Source organism: Cherax quadricarinatus, chromosome 7, assembly GCF_038502225.1.
Source record: "Cherax quadricarinatus isolate ZL_2023a chromosome 7, ASM3850222v1, whole genome shotgun sequence".
NCBI lineage: Eukaryota > Metazoa > Arthropoda > Malacostraca > Decapoda > Parastacidae > Cherax > Cherax quadricarinatus.
The window spans coordinates 1,024,129-1,045,908 of NC_091298.1; the positions used below are offsets into that span (position 1 = coordinate 1,024,129).

A 21,780-nucleotide genomic window follows, 5' to 3' on the forward strand; every position below is an offset into this window, starting at 1 on the left:
CAGAGGCGAGAAGTTGACCGAAAATGACCGGGTGGCGGCAACATCAGTGATTTCCACAAAATCGCATTTCTTTATTTTACGTTTTTTTATACTTTTTTCTTTTCTTTTCTAATTTTTTTCTTTTTCTAGTAACATTTGTGGCCTGTGAGACTAATACTGTATATAATGTATATATATACACTCACTGTATTTAACACAATAACTGCACTAAAGTTATTATAATATTGTTTATCACTACTGTTTACTACAATAAACATGCACAAATCTTGTAAAATACAAATGTTCTATTATATATTTACATATGTACAGTCACTGGACATGTTTTTAGAACTGCTGCAGCCTGTGGAACTCCTTGAAACAAGGTATCATGCACAGAGGTACCTTACATTCCTCACACATAAAGCGAGTGTCTTTGCATCTTTGTTGCTGTCATTTTGTTTGTGCACAGACAACACATATCTTCTGAGCAAATTTCTTCTTAGTTGCAGGAAGCTGTATTATGAGGTGATCACCTTCCCTCCTCAAATGCTTGGGTATTTCCTGAGGAGTTCGAGGACGGTTTTGTATAGCAAGTGTTGTTACCTGGTACTTCATTATGAGTTGTCTGACAACAGACAAACAAAATTCACTATACGGTGGTCTGTTGCCAGTCTTTATTTAGTACATATTATATGCATTGAGCATTGAAATGTCCATGAGATGGAAGAAAAGTTTCATGTACCACTTGTAACTCTTACGAACACAATCAACAAAGCCCATTTGCATGTCACATTTGTTAACCAAACGCATGTTTTGTGTAGAGTCAATCACTGTCACTGGTTTTTGAATATGTTCATTAGTTACTCTATCAACTTTGCCACTGTCTTGCATTTTGTTAGGGTGAATGGTTGTCAACAATGTGACATCTCGTTTGTTATGCCACCGTAACACCATGATGTCATTGGCAGTAAACACCTGCACCTCACCACTACAAGTGCCTGCATTGAACCTGGGCACACGTTTACGATTAGAACACGCTGTGCCACACACATCTGTCATGTTCACTCACAAGAAATCACTGAGTAAAGGACTTGTGTACCAGTTATCAGTATACAGTGCACCCCCGTTTAACGATATTTTTTCATTCCAGAAGTATGTTCAGGTGCCAGTACTGACCGAATTTGTTCCCATAAGGAATATTGTGAAGTAGATTAGTCCATTTCAGATCCCCAAACATACACGTACAAACGCACTTACATAAATACACTTACATAATTGGTCGCATTGGGAGGTGATCGTTAAGCGGGGGTCCACTGTATAATGTATGCCCCTTACCAAGATAAGGTGCCATCATGTTTCTCACTACGTCACCTGAGATACCCAATAACATCCTGGTATCTTTCAATGTTTTACTTTCCGTGTATACAATAATATCCAATACCAGGCCACTGTCACAGTCACAGAGTACAAACAGTTTTATACCAAAGCGTTTCCTCTTGCTCGGTATATACTGCTTGAATGACAGTCTACCTATGAACAAAATCAAAGACTCGTCAATTACAAGATTCTTGAATGGATAAAAGTACATGTTGAACTTTTGTTTCAGATACATAAAAACATTTCTATACCTTGTATAACCTGTCACTTCTGTCAGGCCTGGTTTTGTCAGAGAAGTGCAACATACATAACAGTAAGATAAACCTGTTCACTGGGATGATTTCACTGAAGGCCGGGGTACAAATTAGCCAATCTGTGGACCAGTATGATTTCATATTATGCTTATAGACATGAGGCATAAGCATTATTGTTGCAAAAAGCAAATACATTTCAGCAACAGTCATCTCTTTCCACTGGTGTAGTCTTGACTGTGGTGATATGATTGTATTTGCCATGGTGTACTCAAAATACTTGTTACTTTCCCTGACAATAGTTTCCATCAAGGGCTGGTCAAAGAATATTTCAAAGAATTCCAGTTCATTTGCAGTGTTTCCAAGGGAACAAGTTGGTAGAATTCCACTTTGAGAGTCATCAAACTGGCAGGGCTTGGGAACAAAATTGGGATTTTGCTGCCAATCCCAGATACGGTTTGCTGGTGGATAATGGACATCATAAGCTGGTTGTGGTGGGATGGTGGCTGATGCTCCGCTTTGTCCTTGAGCTGAGGAGTCAGCGGCGTGGGTCCCACCCTGGGCTGGTGAGTCATGCATGGCCGTGGCACTACCATCACCACTACCACCATCACTACCAATACCACCACCTACCGATGCCTGTGGCCTATCTATGCCAAGTGTAGCCACATCTTCCTCACTTTCACTGTCTATTCCTGGTGTAGGGCCACGGGATGTACTCTGGGATGTACTCCGTCCCCTGGGCACTGCATAGGGAACACTACCTGAGCACATGCAGCGGCATATATACCGACGCTTCACTGGTGAATATGATTCCTCACTATTACTACTCGAATGATCGTCAAGAGCAATAAAATCACAATCCACATCACTATCATCATTACTGAAGTCTGAGGCCTGGCCATGCGAAAATATTACTTTTCTCTTGCGATGAGGCACAACTAAAAGTGACTGAGATGTGCCCACACCAGAGGTAATAGGTTGAGGATCATCAGGATTTTCTGCACTATTTTCAATATCCTGGCCATTCCTTTCGGTCACTAATTGATCAGAGCCATAGAATTCCTCTTCATTTCCACTTCCATTAGAGTCAGAACTATCAGATAGGAAGAGGAGAGTCCCAATTCACCTTGGAGTGAGAGCTGCCTTGCGACGAGGCATGATGAACAAAGGTAACTGAGGCGGCGTTCCCACAATACCATGCGGACGCCTAGAATTTTTGTTTACAGTGCACACACACACCACGCAGACCCATTCTCTCAAATGTAAGCCTACCAGCCTTGTGCTAAATTTGATGCTGCTAGAATTTTGGCTTAGATCTACGGTTTGGATCCTCAACATATAGCCGTAGATCAACGGCACTGACCCTGAAAGGGTTAATGGCAAGTGAATTTGTAGACCTGGAGAATGTACAGAGAACTTTCATGGTGTGTATAAGTAAAATATGGCACTTAAATTACTGGGAATGGTTGAAGTCCCTTGATTTGTATTTCCTGGAATGCAGGTGAGAAAGATACATGATAATATACACCTCAAAAATCCTAGGCCAGTCCCAAATTTGCACATGAAAATCTCTCCGTATGAAAACAAAAGACTCGGCAGGAGATGCAACATCCCCCAACAATGAAAAGCAGGTGTGCCACGACTATGGTAAGCGACAACACAATAAGTGTCAGGGGCCCAAGACTTCAACTGCCTCCCAGCATACATAAGGGGGATTACCAATAGACTCCTGGTTGTTTTCAAGAAGGTACTGGACAGACACCTAAACTCAGTACTTGACCAGCTGGGCTGTAGTTCATACAGCCCAGCTGTATGAGCTATTTATTTTTTTTTTTTTTTTTTTTCAACAAGTCGGCCGTCTCCCACCGAGGCAGGGTGACCCAAAAAAAGAAAGAAAATCCCCAAAAAGAAAATACTTTCATCATCATTCAACACTTTCACCACACTCGCACATTATCACTGTTTTTGCAGAGGTGCTCAGAATACAACAGTCTAGAAGCATACACATATAAAGATACACAACATATCCCTCCAAACTGCCAATATCCCAAACCCCTCCTTTAAAGTGCAGGCATTGTACTTCCCATTTCCAGGACTCAAGTCCGACTATATGAAAATAACCGGTTTCCCTGAATCCCTTCACTAAATATTACCCTGCTCACACTCCAACAGATCGTCAGGTCCCAAGTACCATTCGTCTCCATTCACTCCTATCTAACACGCTCATGCACGCTTGCTGGAAGTCCAAGCCCCTTGCCCACAAAACCTCCTTTACCCCCTCTCTCCAACCCTTTCGAGGATGACCCCTACCCCGCCTTCCTTCCCCTATAGATTTATATGCTTTCCATGTCATTCTACTTTGATCCATTCTCTCTAAATGACCAAACCACCTCAACAACCCCTCTTCTGCCCTCTAATACTTTTATTAACTCCACACCTTCTCCTAATTTCCACACTCCGAATTTTCTGCATAATATTTACACCACACATTGCCCTTAAACAGGACATCTCCACTGCCTCCAACCGTCTCCTCGCTGCTGCATTTACCACCCAAGCTTCACACCCATATAAGAGTGTTGGTACTACTATACTTTCATACATTCCCTTCTTTGCCTCCATAGATAACGTTTTTTGACTCCACATATACCTCAACGCACCACTCACCTTTTTTCCCTCATCAATTCTATGATTAACCTCATTCTTCATAAATCCATCTGCCGACACGTCAACTCCCAAGTATCTGAAAACATTCACTTCTTCCATACTCCTCCTCCCCAATTTGATATCCAATTTTTCTTTATCTAAATCATTTGACACCCTCATCACCTTACTCTTTTCTATGTTCACTTTCAACTTTCTACCTTTACACACATTCCCAAACTCATCCACTAACCTTTGCAATTTTTCTTTAGAATCTCCTATAAGCACAGTATCATCAGCAAAAAGTAACTGTGTCAATTCCCATTTTGAATTTGATTCCCCAAAATTTAATCCCACCCCTCTCCCGAACACCCTAGCATTTACTTCCTTTACAACCCCATCTATAAATATATTAAACAACCATGGTGACATTACACATCCCTGTCTAAGACCTACTTTTACCGGGAAGTAGTCTCCCTCTCTTCTACACACCCTAACCTGAGCCTCACTATCCTCATAAAAACTCTTTACAGCATTTAATAACTTACCACCTATTCCATATACAGTGGACCCCCGCATAACGATCACCTCCAAATGCGACCAATTATGTAAGTGTATTTATGTAAGTGCGTTTGTACGTGTATGTTTGGGGGTCTGAAATTGACTAATCTACTTCACAATATTCCTTATGGGAAAAAATTCGGTCAGTACTGGCACCTGAACATACTACTGGAATGAAAAAAGTTCGTTAACCGGGGGTCCACTGTACTTGCAACATCTGCCACATTGCTCCTCTATCCACTCTATCATATGCCTTTTCTAAATCCATAAATGCAATAAAAACTTCCCTACCTTTATCTAAATACTGTTCACATATATGCTTCAATGTAAACACTTGATCTACACATCCCCTACCCACTCTGAAACCTCCTTGCTCATCTGCAATCCTACATTCTGTCTTACCCCTAATTCTTTCAATTATAACCCTACCGTACACTTTTCCTGGTATACTCAGTAAGCTTATTCCTCTATAATTTTTACAGTCTCTTTTGTCCCCTTTCCCTTTATATAAAGGGACTATACATGCTCTCCGCCAATCCCTAGGTACCTTCCCCTCTTTCATACATTTATTGAACAAAAGTACCAACCACTCCAACACTATATCCCCCCCTGCTTTTAACATTTCTGTCATGATCCCATCAGTTCCAGCTGCTTTACCCCCTTTCATTTTACGTAATGCCTCACGTACCTCCCCCACACTTACATTCTGCTCTTCTTCTTTATTTATTTATTTTTATTTGGACATGATACATAGTTGTACAAAGAAATATAGTGGTTGGGTGTACATGCCAAAAGCCCCTTGTATGCAGAGCATTATGGGCAGGCTTAAAATTAACTTAAGATTAACTAAGCAATGATATATTCAGTGGTAAAAATTACAGTAAACAAATTACAACATGAAGTACAAATGAGTATTTCAAATAAGAAGCATTAAAGTTGTACAAATTTGTAGCATAACATTGTATAATATAAACAAATCAGATTCAGTAAAATCAATGATTTGTAGTGCAGAAACAGGTCATATGCTCATTAGATGAGTTACTGTGCATTCAAGAGAATGGAGTATTCTATTAGGTAATGTAATTAAAAAAAAAAAACATAGCTTGATAGGGTCACAGGTTATACATTTATGAGATTCAGCTATTCAGTATATATTTAGTTGTGGTTGAGTAAGTGGTTTTTAAGAAGAGTCTTGAATTGATAAACAGACAGTATTTCTTTTATATTCACAGGTAATGAATTCCAGATTTTTGGGCTTTTTATGTGAATTGAGTGTTTACATAGTGTGAGATGGACATGGGGAACATCAAAGAGTGATCTGTGTCTTGTGTTATGGTCATGTGTTCTGTTGAGGTTGGTAAGGAGAAGTTTGAGGGGAGGGTTTATATCCGAGTTTAGTGTTCTACGTATGTAGTAGGCACAATAATAAGTATGGATGTTTTGTATGGTAAGTTTAGAGTTCTGAATATTGGTGGAGTATGCTGCCTGGAGTGGGAATTTGTTATCATTCTGACTGCAGCCTTTCATTGGGTAATTAATGGTCTGAGATGATTTATTGTTGTTGAGCCCCATGCACAAATTTCATAGGTGAGATAGGGGTAAATGAGTGAGTGATATAGGGCCAGGAGGGCTGACTGTGGAACATAGTACCGTATCTTCGATAGAATGCCTACGGTCTTGGAGATTTTCTTGGAAATTTGTTGTACATGTGTTTGAAATTTGAGTCTATTATCAAGGCAGATTCCTAAGAATTTTCCCTCTGTGAGCTTTGTGATAGGTGATCCGCTTATCATTACGCTAAGAGGAACATCTGTAGTTCTGTTCCCAAACTGAATGTAGTAGGTTTTGTCAATATTGAGAGTAAGTTTGTTAATCATCATCCAGGTAGATATTTTCTGTAATTTGGCATTTACAGTACTGGCTAGTATGACTGGGCTTGGGTGAGAGAAGACGTATGTAGTATCATCTGCAAATAGTGTGGGTTTGAGCAGTTGCGATGCATTTGGTAGGTCAGTTTATGTAAATGAGAAAGAGAAGAGGGCCAAGGACACTTCCCTGTAGGACACCAACTGTAATTGGCTGTGTAGAAGAGTTTGCTCCATTTGTGTACACATATTGGCTTCTGTTGCTAAGGCATGACTTTAGGAAGTTGAGGGAGTGCCCTCGTATATCACAGTGTGATAATTTTATGTGCAGCAAATCATGATCAACTATATCAAAAGCTTTACGTAAATCAATGAAGATCCCCAATGGGACTTCTTTTTTCTTGAGTGCAGTGTATATTTGTTCTAGCATGTGTATAATAGCATCATTCGTATTTTTATTAGGCATGAACCTAAACTGACAGGGGTTGAGTATGTTGTGGGAGATGAGGTAGGAATAGGTTCACTTATGAATTAATTTTTCAAAGATTTTAGAGAGAAGGGGTAAGTTGGATATTGGCCTACAGTTATTCAAGTCTGCTTGATCTCCACCTTTATGCATCAGGGTGACCCTCGCTATTTTGAGAACTGTAGGGAAGGTAGAGGATTCGATGGATTTGTTAAAGAGTGCTGCAATGATTGGTGACAGCACTTGTGAAGCTTTTTTGTATATAAAGGGTGGTAAGTTATTTAAATCTCCTGTCTTGTTCTTTAGTTTGTCGATAATAAGGAGGAAAGAGGAGTGATTGGTAGAATGATGAAGTAAAGGGTGTGATAAAAGAGAAAAAGTTAGCTTACGAGAGGTTTTTACAAAGCAGAAGTGCTATAAGAAGAGCAGAGTATATGGAGAGTAAAAGAAAGGTGAAGGGAGTGGTGAGAGAGTGCAAAAGGAGAGCAGATGAAAGAGTGGGAGAGGCACTGTCAAGAAATTTTAATGAAAATAAGAAAAAATTTTGGAGTGAGTTAAACAAGTTAAGAACGCCTAGGGAAAGTATGGATTTGTCAGTTAAAAACAGAGTAGGGGAGTTAGTAGATGGGGAGAGGGAGATATTAAGTAGATGGAGAGAATATTTTGAGGAACTTTTAAATGTTGAGGAAGAAAGGGAGGCGGTAATTTCATGCACTGGCCAGGGAGGTATACCATCTTTAAGGAGTGAAGAAGAGCAGAATGTAAGTGTGGTGGAGGTACATGAGGCATTACGTAGAATGAAAGGGGGTAAAGCAGCTGGAACTGATGGGATCATGACAGAAATGTTAAAAGCAGGGGGGGATATAGTGTTGGAGTGGTTGGTACTTTTGTTTAATAAATGTATGAAAGAGGGGAAGGTACCTAGGGATTGGCGGAGAGCATGTATAGTCCCTTTATATAAGGGGAAAGGGGACAAAAGAGATTGTAAAAATTATAGAGGAATAAGTTTACTGAGAATACCAGGAAAAGTATACGGTAGGGTTATAATTGAAAGAATTAGAGGTAAGACAGAATGTAGGATTGCGGATGAGCAGGGAGGCTTCAGAGTGGGTAGGGGATGTGTAGATCAAGTGTTTACATTGAAGCATATATGTGAACAGTATTTAGATAAAGGTAGGGAAGTTTTCATTGCATTTATGGATTTAGAAAAGGCATATGATAGAGTGGATAGAGGAGCAATGTGGCAGATGTTGCAAGTATATGGAATAGGTGGTAAGTTACTAAATGCTGTAAAGAGCTTTTATGAGGATAGTGAGGCTCAGGTTAGGGTGTGTAGAAGAGAGGGAGAATACTTCCCGGTAAAAGTAGGTCTTAGACAGGGATGTGTAATATCACCATGGTTGTTTAATATATTTATAGATGGGGTTGTAAAAGAAGTAAATGCTAGGGTGTTTGGGAGAGGGGTGGGATTAAATTATGAGGAATCAAATTCAAAATGGGAATTGACACAGTTACTTTTTGCTGATGATACTGTGCTTATGGGAGATTCTAAAGAAAAATTGCAAAGGTTAGTGGATGAGTTTGAGAATGTGTGTAAAGGTAGAAAGTTGAAAGTGAACATAGAAAAGAGTAAGGTGATGAGGGTATCAAATGATTTAGATAAAGAAAAATTGGATATCAAATTGGGGAGGAGGAGTATGGAAGAAGTGAATGTTTTCAGATACTTGGGAGTTGACGTGTCGGCGGATGGATTTATGAAGGATGAGGTTAATCATAGAATTGATGAGGGAAAAAAGGTGAGTGGTGCGTTGAGGTATATGTGGAGTCAAAAAACGTTATCTATGGAGGCAAAGAAGGGAATGTATGAAAGTATAGTAGTACCAACACTCTTATATGGATGTGAAGCTTGGGTGGTAAATGCAGCAGCGAGGAGACGGTTGGAGGCAGTGGAGATGTCCTGTCTAAGGGCAATGTGTGGTGTAAATATTATGCAGAAAATTCGGAGTGTGGAAATTAGGAGAAGGTGTGGAGTTAATAAAAGCATTAGTCAGAGGGCAGAAGAGGGGTTGTTGAGGTGGTTTGGTCATTTAGAGAGAATGGATCAAAGTAGAATGACATGGAAAGCATATAAATCTATAGGGGAAGGAAAGAGGGGTAGGGGTCGTCCTCGAAAGGGTTGGAAAGAGGGGGTAAAGGAGGTTTTGTGGGCTAGGGGCTTGGATTTCCAGCAAGCGTGCATGAGCGTGTTAGATAGGAGTGAATGGAGGCGAATGATACTTGGGACCTGACGATCTGTTGGAGTGTGAGCAGGGTAATATTTAGTGAAGGGATTCAGGGAAACCGGTTATGTTCATATAGTCGGACTTGAGTCCTGGAAATGGGAAGTACAATGCCTGCACTTTAAAGGAGGGGTTTAGGATATTGGCAGTTTGGAGGGATATGTTGTGTATCTTTATACATATATGCTTCTAAGCTGTTGTATTCTGAGCACCTCTGCAAAAGCAGGGATAATGTGTGAGTGTGGTGAAAGTGTTGAATGATGATGAAAGTATTTTCTTTTTGGGGATTTTCTTTCTTTTTTGGGTCACCCTGCCTCGGTGGGAGACGGCCGACTTGTTGAAAAAAAAAAAAAAAAAAGGTGAGATTTCTGTTGGGTTGGTCGGAGCTAGGACAGTGTGTTCAGGTAGGTGCCAGTGAGGTAGCCATTAGGTAGGGTGTTTGAGCTTGGGATTTTATCCGTAAGGTTTCTTCTTATGGTGGAGAAGAAAACATTGAGTCTGTTTGCTGTTTCAGCTGGTGGGAGTAGGGGTTCATCTGGTTTTGTTAGTGTGATTGTTCTGTTTTTATTTTGTTCCTAGAATTTCAGATAGGGTTTTCCAGGTCTTTTTTATATCACCTTTTAAGTTGGATAATCTGTTCTCATAATACAATTTTTTTGCCCTTCTTATCAGGCTGGTTAGGATAGATGAGTAATGTTTTGTTTGGTCTCTGGTTATGTGACCCATTCTGTACTGTTTTTCATACTGGTGCTTTATATTTATGGATTTGAGGATGCTGGGTGTTAGCCAGGGACTGTTCAGTCTCTTAGCTGTGATCTGTTTAATTTTTTAGGGCAGTGCTTGTTATAGAGGTACTGGGTCTTTTTTAGAAAATTATTAATACATTCGTCAGTATCTGTACAGATTTCTAGCTCAGTTTGCCTGTCGATGTTTGTCATTGCTGTTGTGAAGTTATTAATGGCTGCCTCATTATGAAGCCTGAAGGTTACTTTAGTTGTGTCTTGGGGTAATTTACCTAGACTGGTTATGAGAAAGTTAGGGTAGTGGTCTCTGGTACTGTCTGTGATTATGCCTGATTTTAAAGGGGATATGGTGTTGGTCCAGATGTGGTCTAATAGGGAAACACTAGTCTCTAATTCTTGTAGGTTGTGTTACTGTTGGTAGCAACAAGCAGTTACTCATAGTGTTTGTGATTTCAGTTACATGTGGGTCTTAGTCTTGCAGGAGATTTATATTGAAGTCTCCTGAGAGTAGTAAGTGATCTTTATTCATGTGTGTATCAGTTATCATACTTCTTAGGTTTTCACTAAAATGACTGATATTTGACTGCAGTACTCTGTAGATGTTTATCACTGTGAGAGGTTTTTGTAGGTATTTGGATCTGAATTTAGCTATTATATATTTCCCATCCCCATGATGTATGCCCATGAACTTTTGGTGTGAACTCTAACACGGCATTCTCAAATCTATCCTATACCTCTTCAACTTCTTCATTACCTGCATTCTGTGTGGCCCACCTTTCTTCCAGTAGCTTCTTATTTCTTCCTCTGTCTCCTTTAGTTCATTCACTTTTATTTCTCTTTCATCCACTGATGACATTTTTGTTGTACTCCATCTACCCCTGCTCTCACTGTTGCTATCACCAAACATGTTTATTGTCCTCTCTAAAAATATGGACATCCATAAATCTATTCATTATACTTTTTGATTTACTAATACGTACATAGTCTAGTAAACTGTTTCTCTTATCATTTCTAGTATACTTACTTATCCTCTGTGTACGTGAAAAAGTATTAACAAAAGTACAGTGGTACCTTGACTTATGAGTGCCCCAACTTACGAGTTTACCGAGTTATGAGCCATCGCTTGGTCAGTTTTTTGCTTTGAGCTGCAAGCCAAAATCCGAGTTATGAGCAAGCTTCAGATATGCCGCTACTAGCTGGCAACGTATCTGAAGTAAAATCCAACTCTGTATCCATGGTAATGTCAGGTATTTCATCCCATCCCACATGCTCTTCCAAGACATAACTGGAAGGACAATACTCCCACACTAATCCCGAATTGTAGTGAGGCACCTCGTCCCTTGTTTGGTTCTCGTATAAATCCAGGGAAGAGATAACCTCCATTTCAACACTCAGTTTTTCCAGAAACATTAAGGAAGGCCTCCATATTTACCTGCCTCACAGAGGTTCCTTTAGTCACTCTCACAGAGAGGTTGTCTAGGGTATTACTGCTACGACCCAAGATCCCTACCCAGTTTTTCCATACTTAACCAGAGAGACAGATAATACTTCTGGCTTGTGGTTGAGCTTTGATAGTTTGTCCAGGAGCTGTTGGTCCATATCTACAAGAAGAGCCAGCACTCTTCTCATCTTGGCCATATAGGGTGGAATGCACAAATGCATGTCGGGTGGTGGAGTAGTGATGGTGGTGGGTGGAATAATGAAGGTGGTGGGTGGAATAATGAAGGTGGTGGGTGGAATAATGAAGGTGGTGGGTGGAGTAGAGATGGTGGTGGGTGGAGTATTGATGGTGGTGGGTGGAGTAGTGAAGGTGGTGAGTGGAGTAGAGATGGTGGTGTAGTGAAGAGTGTAGCAAGTAAGTTAAGCGATTAAGCGATAGAGTAGGGTGGGTTTTTTGGGGGCTGGAACGGATTAGTAACATTTCAGTTAATTTCAGTGAGGAAAATTATTTGGTATATGAACAAATTGAGTTACGAACTGGGTCACAAAACGAATTAAACTCGTAAGTCAAGGCACCACTATATTACCATTTATCATTTATCCTTCACACTCCAAACTTACCTACTATACTATCTTCAACAGTCTTTCCCACTTTAGTCTTGTGCTGCTTCTACTGTCTTCATCTTTCTTTTCTTACAATATTTTTTCCATCTTTTGCAAACTGCAAATTCTTCCCCTTTCAATAACTGGCAATGATAATAATTTGGATGTGTGGAGAGCATAATGACTTGCCAAAATGCTAAGGAAGGACACAACAGAAATAGATAAGGATAAAATAAAGGAACATTACAGTAAGCACAAGGAAGACATTTTTTTTTTTTTTTAACAAGTCAGCCGTCTCCCACTGAGGCAGGGTGACCCAAAAAGAAAGAAAATCCCCAAAAAGAAAATACTTTCATCATCTTTCAACACTTTCACCTCACTCACATATAATCACTGTTTTTGCAGAGGTGCTCAGAACACAACAGTTTAGAAGCATATACGTATAAAGATACACAACATATCCCTCCAAACTGCCAATATCCCAAACCCCTCCTTTAAAGTGCAAGCATTGTACTTCCCATTTCCAGACATATCAATACGTTAATTAAAACTTACACAAATGGAGTAATGGTGATATGGGTGGTTGACTCTTCAAAACTGTTAGTTCTTTCATCTGTAATACGGCATACATAAATTCCACTATCTGCTGGACGAGCATTGGGAATTTGTAGCTCCCCATCTTCAATTACTGTTTGCTGTAAATATACAAAAGAATTTGTGTAAGTTACTGTATCATAAACAAAAAAAATAAGAGGTGTATTATATTATAGTTTTCAGTTATTCTGAGAAAAAACTGTAGCAAGAACATACAGAGAATAAACATTAAAATGGTATAAAATACCGACAGATTGTTAGGTAAGACACATATGCAACAGTTAGGTATCTTTATTTTGAAACGTTTCGCCTACACAGTAGGCTTCTTCAGTCGAGTACAGAAAAGTTGATAGAAGCAGAAGATACTTGAAGACGATGTAATCAGTCCATCACCCTTAAAGTTTTGAGGTGGTCAGTCCCTCAGTCTGGAGAAGAGCATTGTTCCGTTGTCTGAAACAATATGAAATTGAAGTGACAGAATCGGGCCTTATATAGTGCCAGGAGGTGAGACGTAGGTTGATTTGGGAGGGCAGGTCCTTCTCAAACCCAGCCGTTCTCACTAGTAGAGGTTGTCGAAGTAGATGGTCTGTACCAAGATACCCTTGTGTTGCAGTGTCTGACAGAATGAACATTAAAATGGTATAAAATACCGACAGATTGTTAGGTAAGACACATATGCAACAGTTAGGTATCTTTATTTTGAAACGTTTCGCCTACACAGTAGGCTTCTTCAGTCGAGTACAGAAAAGTTGATAGAAGCAGAAGATACTTGAAGACGATGTAATCAGTCCATCACCCTTAAAGTTTTGAGGTGGTCAGTCCCTCAGTCTGGATAAGAGCATTGTTCCGTTGTCTGAAACAATATGAAATTGAAGTGACAGAATCGGGCCTTATATAGTGCCAGGAGGTGAGACGTAGGTTGATTTAGGAGGGCAGGTCCTTCTCAAACCCAGCCGTTCTCACTAGTAGAGGTTGTCGAAGTTGATGGTCTGTACCAAGATACCCTTGTGTTGCAGTGTCTGACAGAATGAACATTAAAATGGTATAAAATACCAACAGATTGTTAGGTAAGACACATATGCAACAGTTAGGTATCTTTATTTTGAAACGTTTCGCCTACACAGTAGGCTTCTTCAGTCGAGTACAGAAAAGTTGATAGAAGCAGAAGATACTTGAAGACGATGTAATCAGTCCATCACCCTTAAAGTTTTGAGGTGGTCAGTCCCTCAGTCTGGAGAAGAGCATTGTTCCGTTGTCTGAAACAATATGAAATTGAAGTGACAGAATCGGGCCTTATATAGTGCCAGGAGGTGAGACGTAGGTTGATTTGGGAGGGCAGGTCCTTCTCAAACCCAGCCGTTCTCACTAGTAGAGGTTGTCGAAGTAGATGGTCTGTACCAAGATACCCTTGTCGGTATTTTATACCATTTTAATGTTCATTCTGTCAGACACTGCAACACAAGGGTATCTTGGTACAGACCATCTACTTCGACAACCTCTACTAGTGAGAACGGCTGGGTTTGAGAAGGACCTGCCCTCCCAAATCAACCTACGTCTCACCTCCTGGCACTATATAAGGCCCGATTCTGTCACTTCAATTTCATATTGTTTCAGACAACGGAACAATGCTCTTCTCCAGACTGAGGGACTGACCACCTCAAAACTTTAAGGGTGATGGACTGATTACATCGTCTTCAAGTATCTTCTGCTTCTATCAACTTTTCTGTACTCGACTGAAGAAGCCTACTGTGTAGGCGAAACGTTTCAAAATAAAGATACCTAACTGTTGCATATGTGTCTTACCTAACAATCTGTCGGTATTTTATACCATTTTAATGTTCATTCTGTCAGACACTGCAACACAAGGGTATCTTGGTACAGACCATCTACTTCGACAACCTCTACTAGTGAGAACGGCTGGGTTTGAGAAGGACCTGCCCTCCCAAATCAACCTACGTCTCACCTCCTGGCACTATATAAGGCCCGATTCTGTCACTTCAATTTCATATCGTTTCAGACAACGGAACAATGCTCTTCTCCAGACTGAGGGACTGACCACCTCAAAACTTTAAGGGTGATGGACTGATTACATCGTCTTCAAGTATCTTCTGCTTCTATCAACTTTTCTGTACTCGACTGAAGAAGCCTACTGTGTAGGCGAAACGTTTCAAAATAAAGATACCTAACTGTTGCATATGTGTCTTACCTAACAATCTGTCGGTATTTTATACCATTTTAATGTTCATTCTGTCAGACACTGCAACACAAGGGTATCTTGGTACAGACCATCTACTTCGACAACCTCTACTAGTGAGAACGGCTGGGTTTGAGAAGGACCTGCCCTCCCAAATCAACCTACGTCTCACCTCCTGGCACTATATAAGGCCCGATTCTGTCACTTCAATTTCATATTGTTTCAGACAACGGAACAATGCTCTTCTCCAGACTGAGGGACTGACCACCTCAAAACTTTAAGGGTGATGGACTGATTACATCGTCTTCAAGTATCTTCTGCTTCTATCAACTTTTCTGTACTCGACTGAAGAAGCCTACTGTGTAGGCGAAACGTTTCAAAATAAAGATACCTAACTGTTGCATATGTGTCTTACCTAACATACAGAGAATAAGATGAAATAATGCTTAAATGATTTCAACAGTTAAAAACACAAAAGGAAACAGAGAAACTGGAAAATATGAGAATGTGAAGAAAGAGCCATTACAATTATCTTTCACTCATGTTATCCATATGGAAGAATTGCTAAAAAAAAAAATGTTAGGGGACATGAGGAAACTGGAAAACTACATTAACATATTAATTAAACAAGACCTATCAAAGAAGAATATGAGAAAATTAAGAGCATATAGATACCACCAAAAAGTTAACCAATGAAAATGTGAGGAAGAATACAACACATTTTTTAGTGTGTAGGTAAAAAAATAAAGGAAAAAACAGAGATCAACAGACAAATACATTTTTTTTTATTATCACACTGGCCGATTCCCACCAAGGCAGGGTGGCCCGAAAAAGAAAAACTTTCACCATCATTCACTCCATCACTGTCTTGCCAGAAGGGTGCTTTACACTACAGTTTTTAAACTGCAACATTAACACCCCTCCTTCAGAGTGCAGGCACTGTACTTCCCATCTCCAGGACTCAAGTCCGGCCTGCCGGTTTCCCTGAATCCCTTCATAAATGTTACTTTGCTCACACTCCAACAGCACGTCAAGTATTAAAAACCATTTGTCTCCATTCACTCCTATCAAACACGCTCATGCATACCTGCTGTAAGTCCAAGCCCCTCGCACACAAAACCTCCTTTACCCCCTCTCTCCAACCTTTCCTAGGCCGACCCCTACCCCGCCTTCCTTCCACTACAGACTGATACACTCTTGAAGTTATTCTGTTTCGCTCCATTCTCTCTACATGTCCGAACCACCTCAACAACCCTTCCTCAGCCCTCTGGACAACAGTTTTGGTAATCCCGCACCTCCTCCTAACTTCCAAACTACGAATTCTCTGCATTATATTCACACCACACATTGCCCTCAGACATGACATCTCCACTGCCTCCAGCCTTCTCCTCGCTGCAACATTCATCACCCATGCTTCACACCCATATAAGAGCGTTGGTAAAACTATACTCTCATACATTCCCCTCTTTGCCTCCAAGGACAAAGTTCTTTGTCTCCACAGACTCCTAAGTGCACCACTCACTCTTTTTTCCTCATCAATTCTATGATTCACCTCATCTTTCATAGACCCATCCGCTGACACGTCCACTCCCAAATATCTGAATACATTCACCTCCTCCATACTCTCTCCCTCCAATCTGATATTCAATCTTTCATCACCTAATCTTTTTGTTATCCTCATAACCTTACTCTTTCCTGTATTCACCTTTAATTTTCTTCTTTTGCACACCCTACCAAATTCATCCACCAATCTCTGCAACTTTGCAACTTCTCTTCAGAATCTCCCAAGAGCACAGTGTCATCAGCAAAGAGCAGCTGTGACAACTCCCACTTTGTGTGTGATTCTTTATCTTTTAACTCCACGCCTCTTGTCAAGACCCTCGCATTTACTTCTCTTACAACCCCATCTATAAATATATTAAACAACCACGGTGACATCACACATCCTTGTCTAAGGCCTACTTTTACTGGGAAATAATTTCCCTCTTTCCTACATACTCTAACTTGAGCCTCACTATCCTCGTAAAAACTCTTCACTGCTTTCAGTAACCTACCTCCTACACCATACACTTGCAACATCTGCCACATTGCCCCCCTATCCACCCTGTCATACGCCTTTTCCAAATCCATAAATGCCACAAAGACCTCTTGAGCCTTATCTAAATACTGTTCACTTACATGTTTCACTGTAAACACCTGGTCCACACACCCCCTACCTTTCCTAAAGCCTCCTTGTTCATCTGCTATCCTATTCTCCGTCTTACTCTTAATTCTTTCAATAATAACTCTACCATACACTTTACCAGGTATACTCAGCAGACTTATCCCCCTATAATTTTTGCACTCTCTTTTATCCCCTTTGCCTTTATACAAAGGAACTATGCATGCTCTCTGCCAATCCCTAGGTACCTTACCCTCTTCCATACATTTATTAAATAATTGCACCAACCACTCCAAAACTATATCCCCACCTGCTTTTAACATTTCTATCTTTATCCCATCAATCCCGGCTGCCTTACCCCCTTTCATTTTACCTACTGCCTCACGAACTTCCCCCACACTCACAACTGGCTCTTCCTCACTCCTACAAGATGTTATTCCTCCTTGCCCTATACACGAAATCACAGCTTCCCTATCTTCATCAACATTTAACAATTCCTGAAAATATTCCTTCCATCTTCCCAATACCTCTAACTCTCCATTTAATAACTCTCCTCTCCTATTTTTAACTGACAAATCCATTTGTTCTCTAGGCTTTCTTAACTTGTTAATCTCACTCCAAAACTTTTTCTTATTTTCAACAATATTTGTTGATAACATCTCACCCACTCTCTCATTTGCTCTCTTTTTACATTGCTTCACCACTCTCTTAACCTCTCTCTTTTTCTCCATATACTCTTCCCTCCTTGCATCACTTCTACTTTGTAAAAACTTCTCATATGCTAACTTTTTCTCCCTTACTACTCTCTTTACATCATCATTCCACCAATCGCTCCTCTTCCCTCCCGCACCCACTTTCCTGTAACCACAAACTTCTGCTGAACACTCTAACACTACATTTTTAAACCTACCCCATACCTCTTCGACCCCATTGCCTATGCTCTCAATACATTTATATAAACAAAATATATGAATTTATTTCTTATTTTATACAATTAAAATTAAAGTGTACAATGATTACTTAAGTCACTGATTTAAACTAAGGTAATTATGATTTTCTTATGCAAACAATTCAGTTTTCAACATTCTGATAATACAATTTTGCACTTACTGAAGGAAGAGGTCCAGTTAATCGATTCCATTCTATTCTTAAACCTTCCCCTGGACTACCAGGATAGCATCTTACACGAACGGTTTCCCCTGATCGAGCTTGTACTGCTGGACTTGATACCTGTAAAGCACACACACACACACTAATTATAAAACAATAATAATAATAACAATGCTGTAATCCTAATTTTATTTATGCCTTGTGAGTTTAGTACTTAGTTATAATTATAACATTGAAGACATGATTTCTAAAAGTGTAAATCAAAGCTTTCTTTTAACAAGAACTCTTGTAAAGGCATGACAGAATTTCATTCTTGCTTATGGTTCTACCAGTCAGTCATACACAGATACCCAGTTAGGTTACTCCCAATGGCTAGTGGACACTTCATCTCTAGTAGTGAGTAGTAACAAATATTTTTTTATGAATTCTGCTTACTTTTCTACATCCTTCCCTCATCATTGCATATTAGTCATGCCTCCAAGAGGATTACAAGTAATCTTGCAAGTTAGAAATATGAAAAAATGTGACAATAAGAAGAAAATATGTAGCATATTTATATAACACAGAAATGGGAGAAGTTTGGCAAATGCTTTTATAGACTTTCTTCATTTGTCTACATCCCTCTCTCATACACTAACATTACCCATAGTACAAAGGCAGGTTGAAAAGTCTTTGTATTCTTTATTTTTCCTGATAAAAATAGAATTACAGCCTTGATCTTGCTCCCAACAATTTCCATCTATTCGGGTCTCTCAGGAGGTTCCTGGGAGGACAGTGCTTCAACACAGATTATGAAAATGTGATGACAGCTGGTTGTCGATGGCTTTGTAATTGGCCTACATGTCAACAGTGATACATGTTTAGTAGTAATTCAAATACCATTTATACTCAGACTCGCTTGCTGGTCTGTGATGTCATGGCTAGCAAGCAAGACTGAGTATAAATGGTATTTGAATTACTACTACACATGTATCACTGTTGACATACAGAATCCTATGCAGAAGACATAAACAAACTGGTAAACACAGGGATAAGTGCCTCAATAAGCTTGCAGAAAACATTCAGATATAACCAGTGAACAATACACAGTATGGCTCAATTACATTTTTGCCAAGAAAAGATAACAGACACAAACACTTTTCAATGTTCCCTCATACAATACTCAAGAACACACAGTGTATGCCCCTGGTGGGTTTAGAGTTTAGCTTTGATTATAATAATCAAGAACACACAAGCAATGTAATATATGAAACAGGTTGCAATTTTATTTTTTACAATCAGTACAAATTTAAAGTTTCTATGAATATGTTATTAAAATACTCTTTCATTGAATAAATAAGGAGGCAGTGTTTATCAGGTTTGATTCTGTGAGTTGTATGTAACCAGAGTGACTAGAGTTCCACCAACAGACTAATACCATATTGAGACAAAGTAAGGAGAGGCACTGCAGGTATGAACAGTACCACCATGACTATTACACCTGCTTTTATCTGTTACAGCAGTTCCATCACAGAAGATTGTCAAATATATTGTATACAACATCTAGGATTGTAAGAAATAAGGCAGACAAAATACCCCACCCAGTGATTATAAGCTAATCTTGCCTGCAGACCACATTGCAGAATATATCACACCAACCCTCTTTATAAGATACAGGAATTACAATTACTGTATAACACTGATCATCAATACAACCCTTTTCAAGTACAAATCATACCACCCAAACAATGGTAAAGCAAGGTTTACCTATACCCTATGGGAATGGCAACAAGAAATATTTAAGTGAGCTTTCTCACAGTCTAGTAAGGAGGATACAGGAACACTGGTACACTTGCAAAATGTACAACAGGAATAGACCACACCTAATGTCCTGGAAAAATATTCAACTAGCGATCAAGGAGAGAGAGACAAAAGATAATCAGATGCCTGGAATCCACCCTAATTTGAATGCATAATACCATTCAACAGGATCAGGGAGCTTTCAACATATCAAAACCCTTAGCCCAATTCCTATTACAGAATCAGGAACAACAGTTCACTGATGATTCTCATGCACACAAGACATGTCTCCTATGGTGTTCCTGACTGCCCATGCTTCAATCTCACTTACCTGCTTACACCTTACTATGCTTGTATAAATATGCTTACTACTTCACTTGCAAATGAATGTTACACAGGCAAAATGTTGTCTCAATAAAAGTTCTGTTCTGCATTTGTATATTTCAAACAACTTGTCAGCTCTAAGCCATCTCTTTTCAAACAATGGATTTCAATTCATATTATTTTTCTATGCTATATATTTTACTCAAATGATCCCCATATTATGCCATCTTACATATTAGATAAAGTGCAAAATATTTAACAGGCTTTCATTTTCACATTCATGTGACTTGAGAGTGGCACTGATGGTTGATGTCTACCACCTTTTCCAATTCAATTTTTTAATTTGAAGGAACTTTTTATATAATTATGCATAATGATGATATAGAGAAAGCTTACCTGTACAATTATCAGTGGTTCATCAGGGGCTGAAGGTCTAGTTGCATCAGGAGGTCGTACATTAATGATAATTCGAGCATAATCCATTCCTTGGGAATTTCTTGCCGTGCAATAATATTCACCTGAGTCGGATGAATGAGCACTTCGGAATGAAAGCACTCCATTCTGTTGGAACACCTGTGGAGTAGATAGAGCAGTTTTACATTCTAAATAACTATGTGAAAACATTAATAATTACAATCTTTATAATTTTCCACTTACAGTATCAATACATGTCATGTTAAAAGAAAATTTTAAATACCTGGTCTCATCTCTAAATGTATATTGAGGGAGGGATGTAAATACAATCTATCTATCCATCCATCCATCCATTTGAATTACTTTTGAAATAGTAATTTAATGGATTTGATATCTAGGAATTTTCTGACTGACAACTAAACTGTTTGCTAGTTAGTACATTAGAACCTCTGTATCCATGGATTCGATATCTGCAGTTTCAGTTATCCACAGTTTACTGTGGCCCCAAAATAACTCTTAATTTTGCTTAATAATGGCTCCAAAGTGCAAAAGGAGTGATGCTGGTAGTTATTCAGTTTAAGAAAAACCGTGAAATGCTTCCCATCAGTGAAAAAGTGATAATTCTAGACTTATTTTGCATAGGTTATCAATTAAACTTTATCATAGGTATATGTGTAAACCAAAAATGACTTATATATAAGGTTTGCCACTATCCAGGGTTTCAGGTAACCATGGTAGGTCTTGGAGTATATCCCCCGTGGATACGGGGGGGACTACTGTAGTTCATTTCTCCTAGAGTGATTGATAAATTATGGACATACTGGACTTTTTATCAACCATTTCTCTGGTGTTGGATGAAATTTTTTTTGTCATATTTGGGAAGAAACTTCTGAAGAAAATTAAGGATCTAAGTTAACTGCAGGTTACAACTATACAGGTCTCCCTCAACATTCGCGAGGGTTAGGGGATCAAGAGCCTCGCGAATGTTGAAAAACCG

General features: G+C 39.4%; 1 protein-coding gene across 50 annotated transcripts in view; it reads right to left on the reverse strand.

The window, feature by feature from the left end:
* The window catches only part of trol (terribly reduced optic lobes), a 960,590-nt gene that overhangs the window by 156,020 nt on the left and 782,790 nt on the right, over positions 1-21,780 (reverse strand). For all 50 annotated transcript variants that reach the window (XM_070082142.1, XM_070082177.1, XM_070082160.1 and 47 more), the window contains 3 exons: positions 20,766-20,942; positions 18,267-18,386; positions 12,763-12,902 (listed from right to left, as the gene is read on the reverse strand). In XM_070082142.1, coding sequence (XP_069938243.1) covers positions 12,763-12,902; positions 18,267-18,386; positions 20,766-20,942 — 437 coding nt within the window. The remainder of the gene's footprint in view (positions 1-12,762; positions 12,903-18,266; positions 18,387-20,765; positions 20,943-21,780) is intronic.